Raw genomic sequence first — 20,097 nt, 5'->3', positions numbered from 1 at the left:
TCTCCCCACTCTACAACAACCATGTTCCAAGTGCCCTAGCTGTCAAGCCCCCATTTTCAACTGCTCTCAGTCAAACACTCAACCAATCACCATTTACCTCCAACATCACCACACTCTTTCCCCACTCCAACAGTGTATTTACAGTGAAACACCTAACAGACTTACATAAGGGTTTATATAAGTAGTAAAGGGTGGCACCTCTCGTCAAACTCATAAGCCCCGCCCACTGACAGGTGCCCCGCCCCGGAAGTCCCGCCTTAACAGGAAGTCCCGCCTTAACCGGATATCCGGCCTCCTGCCGGAAGTCCCGCCCTCCCCGGATATCCGGCCTTCTGCCGGAAGTCCTGCCCTCCCCGGATATCCGGCCACGCCCCCCGCTTGTGGCCCCACCCCAGCATGAAACCCCGCCTGTAGGTGGAGCGTCTGAAGGGACTCATGTGACCATGATGATTCAAAAGGGCCAATCAGAAGACGGTTTTAGCAACGCTACAGGAAGCCTTTGGGCAAGCCCAGACATGTTCAGAGAAGACAACATGGAGGCCCCCACTACTTCTGCAAACTCTACAGAGCAAGAAACAGGGGATGTGAAGCCAAAAAGCAGAAAGCGTTATCCTAGCAATAGTTCAGATGATGGGCTTTCTACCTATGCTGACCTGGCTAGCGAAGAAGCTGATGAGATTTGCAAAGCATGGAACCGCCTGGTGGATGCCGTTTCAGCAGAACCAGCTGTAATGCAGGTAAAAAAGTGGTTTTTTTTTATTTTTAAAGGGTTTTGACTAGCCTTACAAAGTCGGCTCCCCACCTCTCCTCTAAAAAAAAAAAAAAAGACTATTTTCTTTATATTTTAGCAACCTCAGGCCAGTAGCAGTTCTGCAGAGAAGTGTGCTGAAGCATGTGGAGGCAACACATTACCTATAGCTCTGTGGAGGTTTGCAAGCATTGGCTGGAATGATATTCCAGTAAGTCATCTTTTAGAAGGGGATTTTGGTATTAAGTGTGTGTGTTTTAAAAATGCATTTTAAAGGTAATCTATCTTTTTTCTTTTTTAGGATTTCGTCGAGATGTCTACAGCTCAACCTAGCCCTGTGGTCATGGCTGAAATTCTTGGACTAGATGTTCCAAAAGAACCATTAAATTTTTCTCCCAGAGAATTGAAAGTTCTCATGCGGTCAACAATCAGAGCTGTGTGTTATGGAATCATCACCCATTGTTTGCAGCAATATCGCTATGAATCCTGTGTTGGCTGTGTAATCTCTGCCCCTGCTCAAAATTCCCATGACTGTCTGTTGTGGTCAAAACGTTATCTGTGTAGAAAACTGAGCTGGTTATGTGGGCAAATAGATTTTAAAAACGTGTTACACGTATATATTCTTGTAGCTTACAGTTTCAATGGCCTATTGATAACAAATGAGACTGTAGACCAAATCTTGCAACTTGTAACTAAAGTAGAGAGATCTGAAAATTCACTGAAGGAATTAAATAACATTTTGAAACCCAGGGATAAGCCTATTTTGGAGCATGTGTTAAAAGTGATTAAAAATAGATCTTATAAAACATTTCTAACAACTATTAACAGACCATCTGATCCATAAAGACTGACTAGAAGTTTGTTTGAAAACTGTTGGCTGCTTTGATATTTTTTTAAAAATGTTTGTTAAAAGGTTATAAAATAAAAAAGAGTTTATTTTAAAAAGGTGTTTGTGATTTTCTTTTCAAAAAAGTGACTACTCTAGAGCTGGCTCATAATGAGTATTTACAATGGGGGGGGGGGGGTATCAGTATTCATGCACCACTCAATCTCCCTAGAAAACATGAGGCTTTGGTGGTGTGGGGGATACAAAATGGAGGGGTGGAGGGTGGAGATGGCTCTTTAAATTAAACAATGAAGAGGGGGTGGGGGGAAGCCTTCTTACAGAAACCCTCCAAACTTCCTGACCCTCCTTAGCCTAAAAACAGAAATAAAGCAAAGGAGAGATTCTTACAATTAAGCTGTACAGCTACCTCTCCAACCCCCCCCCCCCCACTTCAAACAAAAAGCAGAAATCAGGGTGGCTCTTAAATAATGTAGAGGGTTGAAAATCATTTTTTGCAACCCCCCAAGGCCCCCTCCCAATGTCTCCTAAACACAGAAACAAAAAGCATGGTTGAAGTTTTAAACAGACACTATATTTCCCTGGTGGGGCCCTCTGCAAAAAGTTTTTTAAAAAGAGAAAAGGGGAGGGGGGTGGCTTACCACATGGCTATGTGCCCTGCAACATGTACACCTTAGGGGTGGGGGGCCACCTTAGGGGGATGGAGGGACATAGATCCACCCCCAAGGACCACCTTTGGGTCATAGATCCACCCCCAAGGACCACCTTAGGGGGGGTGGAGGGACATAGATCCACCCCCAAGGACCACCTTTGGGTCATAGATCCACCTCCAAGGACCACCTTTTGGGGGAGGGGGGATAGATCCAACCTAGCCTTTTTCTTAGGGGTGGGTGGGGGCAAGTCTCAAGAGCCAATCACAGACTGGTTACCTGACGTATAAAAGTTCTGCAGAGAAGGGGGTCTGTCCTTTTCTGGCTGCCATACCTGTGAGACTCTGTGGTTCTTGGTAAGTTTTTTCCTGTATATTCCATAGCATTGTTTTTTAAAAGAAGGCCTTTATAACTATTGCCTTTTCCCCATTTTTAAACTTTATTCAAAATGGGCTGTTGTGGGCCTTTTCCCTCACTAAAGAATAAATATTTGATGAATGTCCATTAATTTGGGGGGGAAAACTGAGCAGCTTTAAAATTACAAGCATAACATGCGGCTTTCTCTTTTTCCATGGACTTCATCTAAAATCTGGGGCTTTGGGCCATAAAAACATTGGTATTTATGCATTTTCCTGTTAAATGTTTTTAATTGTTAGCATGTAGTTCTGTTAGAAAGAAATTTTACATGTGCTACAAATGTTTTAGAAGCCTTTTTAAAAAATACTTTTCAAAGCTTACTGAGAGTAGAAATGTGTGGATTAGGATATACGGGTTTTTAAAATGTCTGGCAAATGGTTTCACTTGGAAACATGTGCTCAGCACTGTTTTAAATTTTTTTTTTTTGTTAAATATATATTTTTAACAAAGCTCTTTTTGGTATTTATGAAACAAGGTTTAAAATGCTTTAGAAGCCTTTTTTAAAAAGCTTTGCTTTGCTTACTGCTGGGTATGTTTGATGGGATTAAGAAAGATGTGTATTAAAAAGTCTGGCCCCTGTTTCCACATGCAAAACATGTGCTTGGTACATTTTTAAAAATTTTTGTCAAATATTATTTTAAAAAGCTCTCTTTTTGTGAAACAAGGTTTAAAATGCTTTATAAGCTTTTTTTTAAGAGTATTCTGGAGACTTTGTGGGAAGATTTGATGGTGGTAGAAAACAAAGCTCCAGAGGTGTTAATGGGTTTATGGTCAAGAGCTGATTACTCATACGCAGCAGAGTTACAGCCTTTTGTATTGTTAACTTTTGGCTTGTTGGTGCTAAAAGTTCATTTAATTGTTAAATAAGCCTATTTGGAAAACTTCTTTTTGCCATTTTCCCCCAAAAAGTTCTTTTTTAGGTTTTAAATTGTCTAATGTGCCTGTTTTAAAAGCTCTTTTTTTTTGGTTTTTCTCAAATAAGTGCCCATTTGGAAAATCTTTTTATTCTGTTTAAAACTTTTTTTTTTTTGCCAGTTTTTCTTAAATAAGCCTGTTAACTACCATTGCTTTGAGCATTGCTTTGTGTGTGTGTAGGGGTTAGGAATTGATGGTGACTAGGTAATTTCAAAAGATTTTATTGGGTGGATAGCTTTGTTATAGGACATTAGCATACAAGAGCTTATGCCGGAAATAACAACCACTTTAGATATAAAATATTGTACAGACGGTTAAAAACAGCTGTTCTCATATTTCTGGGTGTAACTTCATGCGTCATTATTAAGCCGTTTTCCTGAAATAATGAAAAGAAAAAAACTGTTAGGGCAACACATTTTTCTCAATTGATCACTGGTTCCATAGGGTTTCCTAAAGAATATGTGTTAAACTTACTCAGCTGCCATTTTCCTTCATCCAGATGTGTTTCTCCATTATCAAATAGCCGGCAATGCAATTGGTAATTTGCTGTACATTTCCTGTTGTGAGAGGCACACCTCTGGTCTTCAGCTTTTTGGCAATAAAACCTCCAAATAAGAGAGTCATCACAATTCTTCCCCAGTTGATTTTTCCATCAGAAAATTGAGACCTCATAACTAAATGGATTATTTCACAAGCACGAGAAATATTTGGAATTTCCAACTGTGTTATTAAGGGTTCCATTTTTTCTTCCACGTGCTTCTGAGTTGAATTGGCCAATTTTTGTAAAGTGTGGTATATTTTTTCATCTATTTGTTCATCTGGAACTTGGTCACATACTAGATTTAAGTAAACATGAACAATGCTGAATGTCTGCCTCTCCATTTCTTGTCAGAAGCAGAAATGTGGCAGCTCAGTCTCAACAGTATAATTCTGTGGGGTTTTCTGATATGCGAGGGGTGGGTTTAGTGGGCATGTCTCAACATGTTTGTGTTCATCAGGCACAGCTGGTACTTCATAGCCCCTGCAAGCCATGGAAAAACAGGTCCAAAACGTTCCTTCAGAGGAGACTGCACAGGGCACAGGAGGGCTGGCTAAAACACAGGCCCCAAACCTGACACACCCAACAGATGAAGAATTAGGTAAAATTTGTGCTTAACAATATTAGCACTGCTTTGTGGGTCAAAAAAAAATAATTTAGAGGTGGGGGCTAACAACATTAAATGTGTTATTTTGTGGGTTTGTTCTTTCTGAAATTAGTGTCTTTTCTTTACAGAATTGATGTTTGCTGAAGGCAGCCACGAAGGCAATGCGGCACCTGAAACTCCAGTGACAACAAATAAAAGTGGAGGTACAGTGTGTGTGTGTGTGTGTGTGTGTGTGTTGTGGTATTTAAGGGCTGGGGGGGTAATGAGTGAGTGAGTGAGCTATAATACTTCTTATTTTGTTTGCTTTTAGACAAATCTCTGAAACGTAACAGAGAAGAACCCCACGATGCTACACCCCAGGCTTCTAAGAAGCAAAAAAATAATGAGCAGGTGATGGTGATTGACGGAAATCTCTTACAACGCTTTGAAGCCCGCAGAAAGAAAGCTGCAACGTTATCGGCCTGCTTTGTGGAGATGCAGAAAATGGTAGCGAAAGGTTGCGCGATCCTTAGACGGGCCAAGGGCTATGAAGCCCATTTGAATTATATGTGGGACAATCCAGTAACACAAGCTCATATGGATGCTTTTTACGAGAGTATTAAAAAATATAACGAGTACATGGTGGACAGGTCCCTTGAACATCGGCAGATAGGCAGAGGTAAACTACAACCAAGGATCAAGAAAGGCCGGAATGGTAAATGGTGCAGGGTGGCGGGGTACTGGAAGAAACCTGCCAATGGTAAACTGTACTGGAGAAGAAGAGTAACCACCCTGATTAACAGATCAAAAAAAGTACTCCACACTCGGAAAAATAATAGGAAATGTAAAGGGGGCCTGAACTCGAGGAGCCTGGTAAAAAACACTAAACATAGTGTTGATAATAACCAGCCTTCTTGTTCCAGCACCCCTTCTTCCGTGGCCTCTGACCCATCCAGGGCTGAGAACCAAAACCCCTGTGACTCTGTTTCTGATAATAACCAGCCTTCTTATTCCAGTGCAGAACCTCAGAATGATTTGGAGTCTTCTGAATCATCCAGGGATGAGAGCCAGCCCCTACCTGCAAACATCCCAGGCTCCCCAGATGATGAGGGCCCCCCTGCCGTGTATGCAGAGCGTGTACGCTCATGGCAGTGGACCCACAGGTTGTATCGTACAGTGCGTATCGGTGAGGAGTTCCGATTCAGAAACTTAGAGCATGTAACATCGTACACGCAAGCTATACACGCATTACACAACTCAATACAAAATATTCTAGACGATCTTAACCAGCGAATTAGTCTGGGAGATTGTGTTCAAATTAGACTGGAGGCTGATGGCCTAAGAAATCCTCTGTATTCTGTTAAAAAAAGTAAGGACCTTTTAAATGCTGAGGATTTTCTATCACAGTTGAGTAACCTGTTGCAAAGCAACATGGAAATCTGTGCCCATTCCAGTTTTCGTCTCATAATTACGATTGTGAAACCCCCAGGGGGCGGAGGGCATAGATCAATAGGCTCCATCCCCTCTAGTGAAATAGTTGCCAGAAAAAGAAAACATTTGGTTGATTTAAATTATACAGGCACTAACCTCTGTTTTGGCGGTGGCCTGATTGCTGTCATGAGTGAAAAGATTCCCACAGATGCAAAACTGCTGACAGCAGCCAGGCAACTGTATAAGGAGCTTGGCTGGTCTGATCAGAAAAAAGTGACCTTAAGTGATATTTCACATGCTGAAAACCACTTAAAAATTAATATTCATGTGGCACATTATTCTAAGAAGGGGTGGAGTCTGTTTAAAACCCAAGGCCCTCAATATCAAAAAACATACACGCTGCTTCTGCATGACGAACACTTCTATGGGGTAATCAATGTAAAAGCCTTATTCGGGGTACGAAATTTTTGCATATTTTGCCAGAGCCTATATAACCATAACAATCACACCTGCTTATATTTCTGTCGCCTCTGCTTGAGAAAAGATTGTGCGGTTGTGGTAGATCAACAGGCTAGGTGTTTTGACTGTAAGCTGAATTGTAGGTCTAAAGAGTGCTTAAAAATACACAGGCAGCTGGTCTCAGAGGGAAAGGTACGCTGTGAAAGCAGGAGCTATTGTCCTAAATGCTCGCATTACCAGAAAAGTTACCATGATGAGGAAGAGTGTAAAGGCCGGCAGTGCACAGTCTGTTGGGGGTTCATCACAAAAGATGATGAACATAAATGCTTCATGCAGCCCCTAAAAACCCCTGAGGTTTCTGTACAGTATCTATTTTACGATTTCGAGTGTCACCAAGCAACTGGTGTACATGTCCCTAACTACTGCTTTGTAAAAGCATTTCCAGGGGAAACTGTAGAGTGCTTTAAAAATGGTAACAAAAGAAAGCGGAGGTATAAGAGAGGGGCTAAAAAGCAGTATGACAGCGATGATGAGGATGAAGATTATGAGTGGCCCCTTGCTGGCAAAAGTTGGGAATTTAAAGGGGAGACATGTTTATCTGACTTTATTACAACATTTATAGACCGCCAGTTTTCTGACTGCACATTCTTAGCACATAACTCTAAGGGTTATGATGGTTACCTGGTGCTGAATCAGCTGGTGAAAGAAAAACTTGATGTAAAAATTATCGCTCAGGGTGGGAAACTGATTTCTGTTACAGTGGAAAAATTGAATATAAAATTTATTGACTCCCTGAGTCACCTCCCTATGGCCCTCTCTAAACTACCCAAAGCTCTAGGCTTTGAGAGCTATAAGGGATATTTTCCCCATTACTTTAACACACCTGAGCATTGGGATTATGTAGGCCCAATGCCCTCAGCTGAAGATTTTGGTGTAAAATATATGATGCCTGGTGAAAAGGAAGCCTTTTTAGCATGGTATTCAGAGAATCAGGATAAAATCTTTGACATGCAGAAAGAGCTTGTGTTTTACTGCAAAAAGGATGTTGAAATTTTAGTAGAGGCCTGTACCAAGTACAGGCATGAAATTGTAGAACTGACAAAAGAAAAGAAGTTAGTGGAGAAAGGGAAGAAAGGGAAGAAAGGGAAAAAAGAATATGAGGAGTGGTTTGCTATAGACCCCCTCCAATTCCCCACCCTTGCAAGTGTCTCTCTTGCGATGTATAGATTTAAGTTTCTGCAAGAAAACACCATTGCAATTCCAAGTTTTGTAAATTACCACAATCAGTTTAAGCGATACTCCACACCGTCTATTCAATGGCTTTTGTATATTGAACATGAGGAAAAGCTTGAGATTCAGCATGCCTTAAATGGTGGAGAGGTTAAAGTTGGAGATTATTTTCTTGACGGGTATGCCGCTGTAGGTAATAGGAAAATAGCCTTTGAATTTAATGGTTGCTTTTATCATGGATGTGTCCTGTGTTATCCTCCCCCAGGAGAAAAACCCTGTGGTGGGGAAATCTTATGAATTTCTCTACAATTCCACACAGAAAAAAGCAGCTGAACTCAAAAGCCGGGGTTTTGATTTGAGAACGATTTGGCAACACGAATGGGATAATATGGTAAAAACAGATGTGAAACTCCAAACGTTTCTTGCTTCATCCCGCCTTCCAGAACCCCTACACCCCAGAGATGCTCTCTTTGGGGGTCGTACAAATGCCATCTGTCTCTACTATAAACCTAAAAGTGGGGAGACAGTGAAATACTACGATTTCACCAGCCTGTACCCTTATGTTAACAAAACCAAACAATACCCTCTGGGGCATCCCAAAGTCATTTATAAGGACTTTGAACCGGTCACAAACTATTTTGGCATAGTGAAGGCAAAAGTTATTCCTCCCAGAAAACTCTATTTTCCAGTTTTGCCTTCCAGGATCTCTGGAAAACTTATGTTTGTGCTGTGTTCAACCTGTGCAGAACAGCGGCAGTTGGACCCGTGCAAACATACAGATGAACAAAGAGCCTTAAAGGGGACGTGGTGCTCCGTTGAGTTAAATGTGGCTCTAGAGAAGGGGTACAGGGTTGTGGAAATCTATGAGGTATGGCACTTTGCACGCAGGTCTTCTGTGTTGTTTTCAAAATACATCGAGATGCACCTACGACAGAAGCAGGAAGCTTCAGGCTATCCTCACTGGTGTGTTACCGATGAGGACAAAAACAAGTATATAAAGGAATATCATATGAGGGAGGGGGTGCTTTTGCGCAAAGATCAGATCGCTGTGAACCCTGCAAAGCGCCAGATTGCAAAGCTGTTTTTAAATTCTTTGTGGGGGAAGTTTGGGCAGAGAACAAACCTCCCTCACACTCAGGTGTTGAGAGACCCCGATGAATTCTTTCAGCTGCTTTTTTCTGATGCTTACAAGGTTTCAATGTTTGAATTTGTTGACGATGAGGCTGTTTGTGTCTCCTGGAAATATTCCGACGACCGGGTGACAACCTCGGGTAGAAAAAACGAATTCCTTGCCTGTTTTACAACGGCCTATGCACGTTTGGAACTTTATGCACTCTTAGACAAGCTTGGGAGACGTGTTTTGTACCATGACACAGACAGTGTCATATTTGTGAGTCGGGAAGGAGAGTGGGACCCTCCTCTCGGAGATTTTCTCGGGGATCTCACAAGTGAGGTTCCTGCAGATCAGACCATTACAGAGTTTGTGTCAGCAGGGCCTAAGACCTACGGTTATAAGTTGTCTAACGGCACAGCCTGCATGAAGGTCAAGGGGATTACATTGAACAGCGCTAACTGTGAAAAAATTAATTTTGACAGTCTCAAAGACCTGGTATTCTCCTACGTCTCAGACAAGAAAGGTTCCACACCTCATGAAATTGTGGTACAGCAGCCAGGTATTGTAAGAAATAAGCAGCATTGGACACTTCACACTAGAAATCTCAAAAAAACACAAAAAGTTGTTTTTGATAAAAGGGTCATTACTGAAGGATTTAGGACACTTCCTTATGGCTACTAAAATGGAAACACGCTGGCAACACCCATTCTCAGCTATTCTCGCTGGACCTAGTGGCTGTGGGAAGACGTTTTTTATAAAAAATATGCTGGATCATGCTGGTAGTGTGTTCTCAGAAATGCCTGAAAATATTGTCTGGTGTTACAGTTGTTGGCAACATTTGTACAAAGAACTCCAATGTAAATACCCTATTATTCAGTTTGTACAGGGGATGCCTGATAAATTTGATGATGATGAACTGTTACCCCCCAATAAAGTAAATCTTTTGGTTATAGATGATTTGATGATTCATGGTTCTGAAAATAGAGATCTTGAGCGGGTTTTCACCCAATTTGTACATCATAGGAATCTGAGTGTATTTTTCATTACCCAAAATATTTTTTGCAAAGGAAAAAGTAGCCGGACCATCAGCCTTAACGCTAAATATATGGTGCTCTTTAAAAATCCTCGGGACAAATTACAAATTGCTACTTTGGCTCGACAGATGTATCCGGGAAATGTCAATTTCTTCATGGAGGTGTTTGCTGATGCTACAAACAAACCTCATGGGTATTTAGTGCTGGATCTGAATGCTAACACCCCTGATTCTTACAGGCTAAGAACTTGCCTTTTCCCTCCAGATTTGCCTGTGGTATATATAATGAAGAAAAACCATTCCCACCACAAAAGGGCCCGGTTTTAACAATCCAGGGCTCTGTTGTTGTCTGCTCCTCCATGGGGAAACATGTCCAGTCGCGTAAAGAGAAACTTGGCACTTTTAAAACTGCTTATTACAGTGCCTCCTCGTCAAAGAAAGGCCATTTTGTGTTCAGCTTCGGATGACCTTGTTGCAGCCATTTCAGAAATAGCCCTCAATACTTTAAAAGGCAACATTCCTTTATCCCCACAGCAGGTGCGTGTATTAAAAAAAAGACGCACCCTTATTAAAACTCTGGGTAACAGTAAATTGTCCCTGAGAAAAAAGAAGTACCTTGTGAAGCAGTCTGGGGGTTTTTTGGGGCCACTGCTAAGTTTCGCAGTTCCTCTAATAACAGGCCTTTTAACTAAACAGTGATGGAATATGCTGAAAAAATGTATTTGGTCCCCAGCCATCAGCTAGAACAATTAAAGGGCCCAGCTTCTAAAGATGAAAACATCAGAACTACAGCAATCTCTTCCTTAGATACTGAAATGCAGGCAATTCTACGTAGGACCGACTTAACTGAATATGAGAAAGCCAGACGTTATGATGCTTTACTCCAAAAATATCTAACTCATGTAAAACAGAAGGAGGCAGAGAAACAAAGTTTAAATCTGTTTCTACCCGAATCCCCTTCTGAAGAAGTTGTGATGAACTCCCCTGATGGCATGATTCAAGAAGTGTTGGACAATCTGCCTGTCAGGTACAAAAATAATGCAAGATTGTTACTAAACAAAATGAGTCAAAACAAAAATGTTTCTTCGTGGGATGACAAGGGCGTCTTTGTGTATAAAGGAGAATCTGTAACTGGATCTAATATATTGGACTTAGTCAAAAGTATAATACAGCCTCATGCTTTACCAACCAAACGCCTCCCCAAAGGCTGGGATGTTTTTTTGAGGGCCATGGCTGAAATAAACGCTCCAACTTCTGTGGTGGGTAACACTGCCAATAGAGAACTTTTGAACCGTTTAAAGAACCCTGAAGATTCTTTGTCACTTACACCTGTACTGTCACACAGATCTTTTAAAAAACAACGGCATGCTGCTTGTACCTGGCTCACTTTATAACGCCGCTATTTTTTAGAAAAAGAAATAGAAATAAAAGTCTTCTTTTTAAACTATTTGATAGTCTGTGAGTGTTTTTTTAAAATGAAAATAAAAGCCAGGACACAGATTATGTTTTAATAAAACCCTCTGAGGGGGTGTGTTTATTAGGAAATGCGGTGGTGAAATTCATTACAGGATACACATCCCTGAGTAGTCTGGAACATGTCTGAGACAAGCCCGGGCAAGTTCTTCTTCTTTTTCACAAACTGTACAACCATCTCATCGTTTTTTTCCAAATTGTGAGAATATAGGTCTTGAATATTTTTAAATGTCAGGCCCTTGCCGCGCTGTTGCAGAAAAAACACACAATGATATCCACAAACCACAGAGTCTGGGGCTTGTACTGGATGACCCTGAAACACAGTTTTGTAGCCATTTTTTCTTAAAAAATTCATGATTGTTTTAGGAAACAGAGGGTGGTCTGGAGGGTGTCCGTAGGAGTCAAAAAATTCGCCATTTTTTTCTTCTGTCAAGTATATAGCAAGCCAATGTTCTCCTGGAAGGTTGTGAGGATGGGTGTTTATGACCAAGCTCAGGGGCCTTTGCAGCAGCTTCTTTCTGGGGAGCATGTCACAGGGGAAGACTCCATAGAAGCTCTTCCGAGTATAGGGGTCAGAAGTCAGTATGCGGGTTAACTGCAGGCTATCCATGTTACATATAATCAAACAAGACATTTCTTCGTTGATTTATTTCTATCACATTGTCAAAAACTCCATAAACAACCATATTGACAGTGGTTGGCAGGGGCCTGGCAAAACGCAGCTCTGCCCTCAGGTTTCCAGTTTTAATCAAAGAGTAGTGGTCACCTCCTTCTTGATCTGGAGTCAGGTCAAATGCAAAAAGTGTGTAACCTCTTGCATATTCTTCACGGTTAATTAAAAGAGACCTGTCTTTCATATGCTTGCCCGCCGTTTGTACCAAACTCATATACTCTCGCACACAGTTTCCCTCTTGAAAATCGGGCTGAAACGGTTTCATTGGATTCTGTTCTCCATCCAGGTAAAGGGCCGCAAAATTAATATCATAATGTTTAAAGTTAAACGGATTTTTGTTGTAAATACCGCTAAAGGCATCATTGTCCACCAGGCCTATAACCACCTGTTTAGGTAATTGTCCCAGAAACAGGTTCTCCTGATTAGAGACGCGGCTGCCTCTCGGGATGCTGAACACTTTCATACTCACACGATCCACAGGATATTTGGCATTGGAAGTCAACAGTCCTTCGGCGTGTCCCAGGCGGACACCAGGGGACACCCTCACCTTTTTGACAAAAAGGGAGGCTGATAGAATTTGCAGTTTGTACTGCCTGTCTGCAGCATCGCTCATTAAGCAGAAAGCATCTTTGTTGCGGGTGAGTTTAATTTTCACATCAACGCCATTTAGCAAAAGCTTTTCTTGAAAAAACAGGTCAGCATGGAGATGGCCCAGCAAGTCTATCTTTCTACTTGCAGCCGTCAGGGCTGCTCTTTTAACAAAACCTTCATTATCCCCATCCAGCTCAGCTGATTCATGCTCTCCAGCTGTATCTTTATAAAACAGGCCTGCAGAAAATTGAGTTGCTAGAGTGTCATCGCTGTAGTTTAACACAGATTCAATGAATGATCGGTAAGGATAACAGTTATTACTCTGGCTGACGAGACGATCTGCTATAGTAATATCAACCTGACTGAAAATGGAGGCTATTGGATAATTCACCAGCCCTACCTTGGCATCTTCTGCAAGGTTTGACCCATCTTCATTCACTATTTTACAGGTCAAATAGAGGAGCGTGTTGTTCAGATCCATATAGTCCTCACCATTCCCGGCAATGAAAAAGTCAAGTGGGGCAGATTCTGTAAGAGCAGTCAGTGGGGGAACCTCAATAAACACACTTCTCTCAATACTGGTCTGAGTAGGCCCAATGTGGAATAAATCTAATTCAGATTTAGTGCACTCTTCAGAGCCACAATGGATAAAGGCCATGATGCTGGTTTAAAAGATGTCCCTCTTAGCCAGAGCCCTCTGTCGCTTTCGCACAGCTCTCCGCTTCTGAGTTTTCTTTTCTTGTGGGACTTTTCTTTTAAGGGGGTGGGGAGGGCCTGTCAGCCTCGCCTGTGATGCTTTTCTTTTTAACCCCTTCCTTCTTTTAATGTACATCAGGCCCGATCCTTCTTGCAGATTTGGAGGTGTCACTCTATTTAGAACTGCCTCAGTCACCTTGCCAGCAACATCTTTGGCAATATTACGAAAAGCTGTTTTTGCGTGAGGTTTAATAATGTCCAGGCCTCTTCTTAAAAGCGGTACAGCTTTTCGAAAAAGGCCTCTGAAAATCCCACCAAGCCCTGCCCCATACATTTGGGGGACACCCTGATATCCAGGAAGGCCATTTCCAGCCTGGGCTCTGTAATAATTTCTGTAAAGGGCTGGGTCCCCATATGATTTTACGATCACCATTTTTTTTTTTTTTTAAAGATGCAGAGTTCTCCTGGGCCGGAAGTGAAGCTTCACAATCACCTTTCCAAAGCGAAATGGGACTTTTTTGTTCTGATCTGTCTTTATCTCAACAGTGATGGTGTCAACATGGTGCTTGCTTACAGGAATGTAGTGAGGCTTGTCATAACAAATATTGACACGCTCATTATTCTGTCCTTGCACAGGTACGCAGCGTAGCAAAGGCACATAGACGTCCCCAACTATCTGGTGCTCCACAATATCTGTGTAAACATATAAACTGGTGAAACCCCCAGTGATGTCTGCTGCGAAAGGCAGGATTTTGACATGATGGTTGGGAAACAGCCCTAATATGTAGGATAATTCTGCACCAACCATCAGTGTGTATGTGCCATCTGTTTCAAGCCAAACCTTTCTGGACACTTGGTCATACCGCAGAACCACTTCTGGGGGATCATTGTGTGTTTTTATAAGGCTATTCATGTGTGCAAGTAGTTCAGGGATACTTGAATAATAGCCCCGTTGTAGAAGGTAACGCCACCGCCTTTTCCCGTTTGCAATTTCAAACCACACATCAGAAGTTACAGTGTTCCAACTATGAGGGTACTGTATCTCGGCCAGGCCTACCTCCCACTCCCCAGGAAGCTCCAGAGGTCTTGCGACAGAGATAGTAAAACTTGAGATCGTGTTCTCTGGAAAAACATCTGCACAGGCATTACTTGGAAGTACAACATAAAAGCTACCATCCCCCATTGTTCCACCTCTTCACCAGCAGCTATTACACAGGTTTGCCAACTTCAGAAGCAAGAACCCAACTGTTGAATTTGCTTGGCCATCCTAGCCATTTCACTAGGTAATGCTTCTTTCTACCCTTCCCTTTTGTAGCTAGAATTTTCTCAATCCTGTATACCTGGTCCTCTGCAGTGTTAATCTTTTGTAATTCTTCAGGATAAAAGCTGCCAACCACAGTTTCACCATCATAATCTTTCAGAAGAAACACAGGCCTTTCTGCTTTTCTGATGACATGGTCCACAATGAATACCTCTGTAGTAAAATTCTGTTCATAGCCCTTAGCAAATATTCCCTTGCTTTTAGAAATCCTAACGTGGTCTCCTTTTCTGAGCACTGGCACTTCCTGTTTTCTTTTGACAGGGGTCCCATAAACTGTTTTCCACACTGCTAGGTCATTGGAATCATTGACATCAACAGGCCTTGCTTTGATAGTACGGTGAAAACTATGATTATAACTTTTTATAAACAATGGGAGGGCATCAATATAGGTGAAGGTGTTATTGGCTGTGAAGTACCTCCACATTTTTGTTTTTAAAGTTCTGTTAAACCGCTCCACAACTGCAGCTTTAACTTCATTATTGGTGACAAAGTGATATACCCCATGTTGTTTTAAAAGGCTACTTACAGGCTTGTTTAAGAACTCGGAGCCACGATCTGTCTGTAACTTAACAGGTTTTCTGTTATTTTCTGAGAAAATAGTATTAAAGGCTCCTGACACTTCTCTACCTGACTTATCCTTCAGAGCCACAGCCCAGGCATATTTTGAAAGGATATCTATCACGGTTAAAATGTACTTGTAACCCCGATTATACTTAGAAAATTGTTGCATGTCAACTAAATCAGCCTGCCATTGAGAATCCACTTTAGATACAACAGTCTTGTTTCTTTTAAAACGGACCCTGGCTGGCCTATGTAGTGTATAACTGTCCTGTTTGGAAAGCCATCCAACAACCTCCCCCTTCCGGATGGTTTTGTTCTGCTTTTTGGCCTCTAGAAAGAGGGGATGAACACCGCCAAAGCTTCCAACTTCTTCAGGGTCGTAGTATATTTTCTTTAGGATTTTTTCATGTTCTGACATTTTGTCAGCTGCTGTAAATATGAACACGCAGGTATAGATCAAACCATTTTTATTGCAAATTACACAGAGCATATCTAATCTTCAGGCTTGAAGGAAACACATGAAACACAGGATATGTTTACATTCTGAGAGTTTCCGAACTGAAGATTCTTCACGTCACTTTCATGCACACCAGCCTCCTGTTGGCAAAAACATTTAAAACATCTTTTAGTAAAAAACCTCTGCATGCAATGCACCCCCCACCTCTCTCTTTCTTTAAAAAAAAAAAACAGCCACTCAATACAAAAAACTCTTACCGGTAAGCTGTCATAACCTGCATCTGTCTTTTCAGAGTTGTCCCCCAAGGCAGCCTCCATCAGGTCATCAAGGAGTGATTGGTTAGCCGATCCAGCTGTGTCAGGCTCTCCCCCCGAGCTCTCAATCTTCTGTGGGGCTGCTTTACTAAACACACTGCCATCTAGCTCTTCTGGATCAGAAATCAGAGGTCTTTCCCTCTTCGGGAAAAGTGCTTTCAGATCACAACCGCAATCACACTCTAGGTCAGATCCATTATCAAGGCCATCTATACTCCCGTCCGGCGAGCTCATGGTTTTAGCCCCAGCCTCTTGGCCTGCTGAAAAAACAAACACGGGGGAATCCTTCACGGTGGTCTTTTTCTTACCAGCACGGGTTTTCAGGTCTGCAGGAGTTAGCGAGAGAGGCTTCGTAAATTCTGCCCAGCCTTCCTTAAGCAAGGGTACCGGGGGTTTGGAAAAACCCATAGGTCCTGGCAGTAGCGGGGGGAAAGAGGTGAATCTAGGGGCGGCCTTCCTTGCAGGTTGCTTTTTTCTTGCTGCAGATGTCCTGGAAAAACCGCCAGAGCTTGGAATAGCGGTGGTTGACTCCACGCTGTCTTCCCTGAACATGTCTGGGCTTGCCCAAAGGCTTCCTGTAGCGTTGCTAAAACCGCCTTCTGATTGGCCCTTTTGAATCATCATGGTCACATGAGTCCCTTCAGACGCTCCACCTACAGGCGGGGTTTCATGCTGGGGTGGGGCCACAAGCGGGGGGCGTGGCCGGATATCCGGGGAGGGCAGGACTTCCGGCAGAAGGCCGGATATCCGGGGAGGGCGGGACTTCCGGCAGGAGGCCGGATATCCGGTTAAGGCGGGACTTCCTGTTAAGGCGGGACTTCCGGGGCGGGGCACCTGTCAGTGGGCGGGGCTTATGAGTTTGACGAGAGGTGCCACCCTTTACTACTTATATAATTCACTATGGAACATTATATCTTACTTTAAATCACCTAATATATGCCCCTGGACATTTAGAAAAACTACAGAACATCACAGACACCTCTAACATTTGGTGGTGGGAAGCAGGGAGTAGTGATGAGACAGATGAAAACTATGTACTTGGTGTGGTATAGCCTTCCTTACCATAAACAGCTGCTCTCTGAAGTAGTGGTGGATGTGGTCCAATCACCAATGCTGAAGTAAGATCAACCAGAGTTTGGATGTAACGTCTTACAAATAAAGACATCACCATTGAGGAATTAACGGGCTCACTTTTGCAAAGTGACATGACAGCTGGCCATGTTATTACATTTTTGTGTGTAATGAGCGACATTTTGTGGTACTTGTTCTCATTACAGTGGACTCTCCACATTCCCTGGGGTTAAGGGCACAGGACCCCCACGAAAGTGAGGAAACTGTAAATAAAAAAACACTTTTTTTACCCATGAGAACATTTATCTAGGAATCTCAAGGTCATTCAGGGCAATTCTATGCTCAATATCTGAAATTGTGCTGGAGGACCTCCAAATGCCTAGAGACGTGTTTTCTCTAATAATAATAATAATAATAATAATAAAGTTTATTTATATTTCCCACCTCTCCCATGAATTGAGGCGGGATTACATCATTAAAGTGATACATAGTACAAAATACAATCAATAAAACACTAATACTTAATTCACCAATATTCCTATTAGTTTTCTAAAATAACAATTCAACAATTAGACAACACTCATAATCAAGAGTGGGGCAATCGTCATAACCTTTTACATGGAGTCTGGTGGATAAGCTTTCCGGAAGAGATCCATCTTGAGTGCCTTCTTAAAGTCATCTAAGGTAGTGATAAAATGGATGTCTTCAGGTAGGCCATTCCATAATTTTGGGACTGTGGCAGTGGTCTAGAAATCTCTAGGTCCTCCAGTGTGATGCTTGGCGAAAGTTGACAATAGGTCATGTTGGAGGACCTAGAGATTTCTAGAGAGAACATATTGATATAATCTGCAAATAATCAAATCTGCAACAAATCTGCAAAGCTGCAGATGTAGAGGGTCAACTGTACTTTTAGGGGGGTAAAGTTTTAAATAGAATTTTAAGGCATGTTTTCTCTTGATTTGAAGTCACATTTCTACTTTTTAAGATGGATTTTAGAACCCTTAACAAGTAATATTGCAATCTTGCAAGCTATAGGGAAATTATGAACAAATAATTGTCATGAGTAGGATAGGAAACTGAACGACATTTACAAATATGGATTACATTTTTAAAGGAGTTTTCCTGACTCTGGATTCAACTTCTGGTCCAGTTGCGTTCCACACATGGAATAGGATTGGGGGGAATCATCTTGTTCTTGGTCTCATGTAGTAAAATGTTTGGCATTACGTCTGAAAAGGATCATGTTTTGACTGATCCAAGAGAAGAAACTGTTTGCAAATCATTATGGATCAACCATTATCAAAGTGTTATTGACAATCCAAGCTTTTAGAAATGGTTTTCTCAGCTCTGACCACTCAATGATTGGGCAATGTTTCTTAACAACCTATTTTATAGCTGTTGTGTACTAGCAAACGGAACTATTTAATCTCAAAATGGTTTTTTCCAGTTGGAAAATGCTTGCCTTGGCCCTAGCCAAAGGGGCTGTGGAATGAAGCCCAGCTGGCTTGCTTAGTGCTATACCAATCTGCACAGCCGAAGTAAACACTTTGTTTCAGACAAAAGAAAATAAGAAAATGCTGTCAGAAGAAGTTGCTGCTTTTGAATTACTTCTTGTTCAGACCAATGCTGTGTTTTGAATTTAGATATAATTAATAATGGATTATCTGCTTGCATTTCATTTTTCCCTTCTCTGTTGGGTTACAGTTCACCAGATCAATGGTGTAGCCACTGTACCTTTTAAAACAGAAAGCACTTTATTTCATTTTACTGTCTTTGTGGATAATATTGTTGTTATTGTTGTTATTGTTTATGTTTTTGTGGTAGATGTTTTTTGACTGAATGATTTTAGAATGTTAACAATTGGCAAATAATAATAATATTTTTTTTAAAAAAATGGCAAAACCAAACAGTGCAACCCAAAACACATACACACCATTGGTAGAGTATGCAAACATACTATCCATAGAAATGTCTAGTTCTAGAAATCAGGCTTGCTAATCTTCTGCAATCGCAATAGTGCATAGAAACTTGGATCAATCATAAAACTTACTTAATATTTGAAAGAGACAGCTGAGAAGACTAAGTGCCATTGGGGGGAAAAACAACACTGTAGGACTGGAGAAAACATGGTCATTATTTGCAAAAGGCTCCTATGTTTAGGGAGTGAGTTAGTGAAATCAGCACTCCTAGAATACTATTTCTTTTTGGTCTTGGCTTGTTGCTTTAACTGAAAGTCACAATACCCATGGAAAACCACATGTCTCTTGTTTTCACAACCACATGCCTTCTCCCTCAAACAGACTCTGAAAATATAGGAGCTCTAGAGCAAAGCACTTGACTTGTGCTATTTGAGGAAACATTTTGCATTTGCAAAATTTCATAGAAATGGAGTTGAAGACCAGGGCAGATAAAATAAGGGGATAGGTAGTCAGCAAGTAAGGGCAACTGGAAAAACCCTGAATGGAATGAAATGGAATGGACGGATGGATGGGTGGATGGATGGATTTGCCTTTTGATATCCTGTGAAATTTTTCTTGCATCCTAATAAATGGCAGCAATATGTCAACAATAATGAGGAGGAGCATTCTGCTAGTTGTCCAGTGCCTTTGTGTTCACACAGAAAAATCAACAAAAATGGCTGATTACCTTTATGAAGCATGTATCAGGGTAGGGGAGTAAATACATGGCACTTTTAATACTGCTGAATACTGGCAAAATCTATAACTGCCTCCTCAAAAGAAAGTCTCTAATCAGCATATAATTAAACTCCATTCAGCCTTCGCTTTCTGATTTGGGCAAGAGATCAGAGTGAAAAGAAAAAAGTGTGTCACATCTGAACAGCAGGTCTGGCTGAGGTTGGATGATGGGGAAAAACGATTACAATTCTGCTCATTCAGCACAAATCTGTATGATGGGTGGAGTGGAGGGTGGGTTGCTAGTTCAAGTTATATCATTTATTGTGGATTTTATGGCTT

At 41.6% G+C, this 20,097-nt stretch overlaps 2 protein-coding genes across 2 annotated transcripts; one reads left to right on the top strand and one right to left on the bottom strand.

Annotated features, from left to right (window-relative positions):
• Positions 1–318: 318 nt before the first annotated feature.
• Positions 319–1,674, top strand: LOC149313073 (uncharacterized). The gene is made up of 3 exons (XM_089527075.1): positions 319–737; positions 849–959; positions 1,050–1,674. The coding sequence occupies exons 1-3, from the start codon at positions 444–446 to the stop codon at positions 1,590–1,592; spliced, it is 948 nt and encodes a 315-aa protein (XP_089383201.1). The 5' UTR covers positions 319–443; the 3' UTR covers positions 1,593–1,674.
• Positions 1,675–12,049: 10,375 nt separating this feature from the next.
• LOC149313072 (uncharacterized protein F54H12.2-like) lies at positions 12,050–13,360 on the bottom strand. Its single transcript, XM_089527247.1, has one exon. It carries the CDS (start codon positions 13,358–13,360, stop codon positions 12,050–12,052), a length of 1,311 nt encoding a protein of 436 aa, XP_089383373.1.
• Between the last annotated feature and the right edge of the window lie 6,737 nt (positions 13,361–20,097).

This window comes from Sceloporus occidentalis, unplaced genomic scaffold (genome assembly GCF_023333645.1).
Source record: "Sceloporus occidentalis isolate IW3139 unplaced genomic scaffold, rSceOcc1.0.p SCAF_5, whole genome shotgun sequence".
Classification (NCBI taxonomy): Eukaryota; Metazoa; Chordata; class Lepidosauria; order Squamata; family Phrynosomatidae; genus Sceloporus; species Sceloporus occidentalis.
The sequence above is the reverse complement of the archived record's forward strand: the minus strand, read 5'-3'. Positions and strand labels throughout refer to the sequence as shown.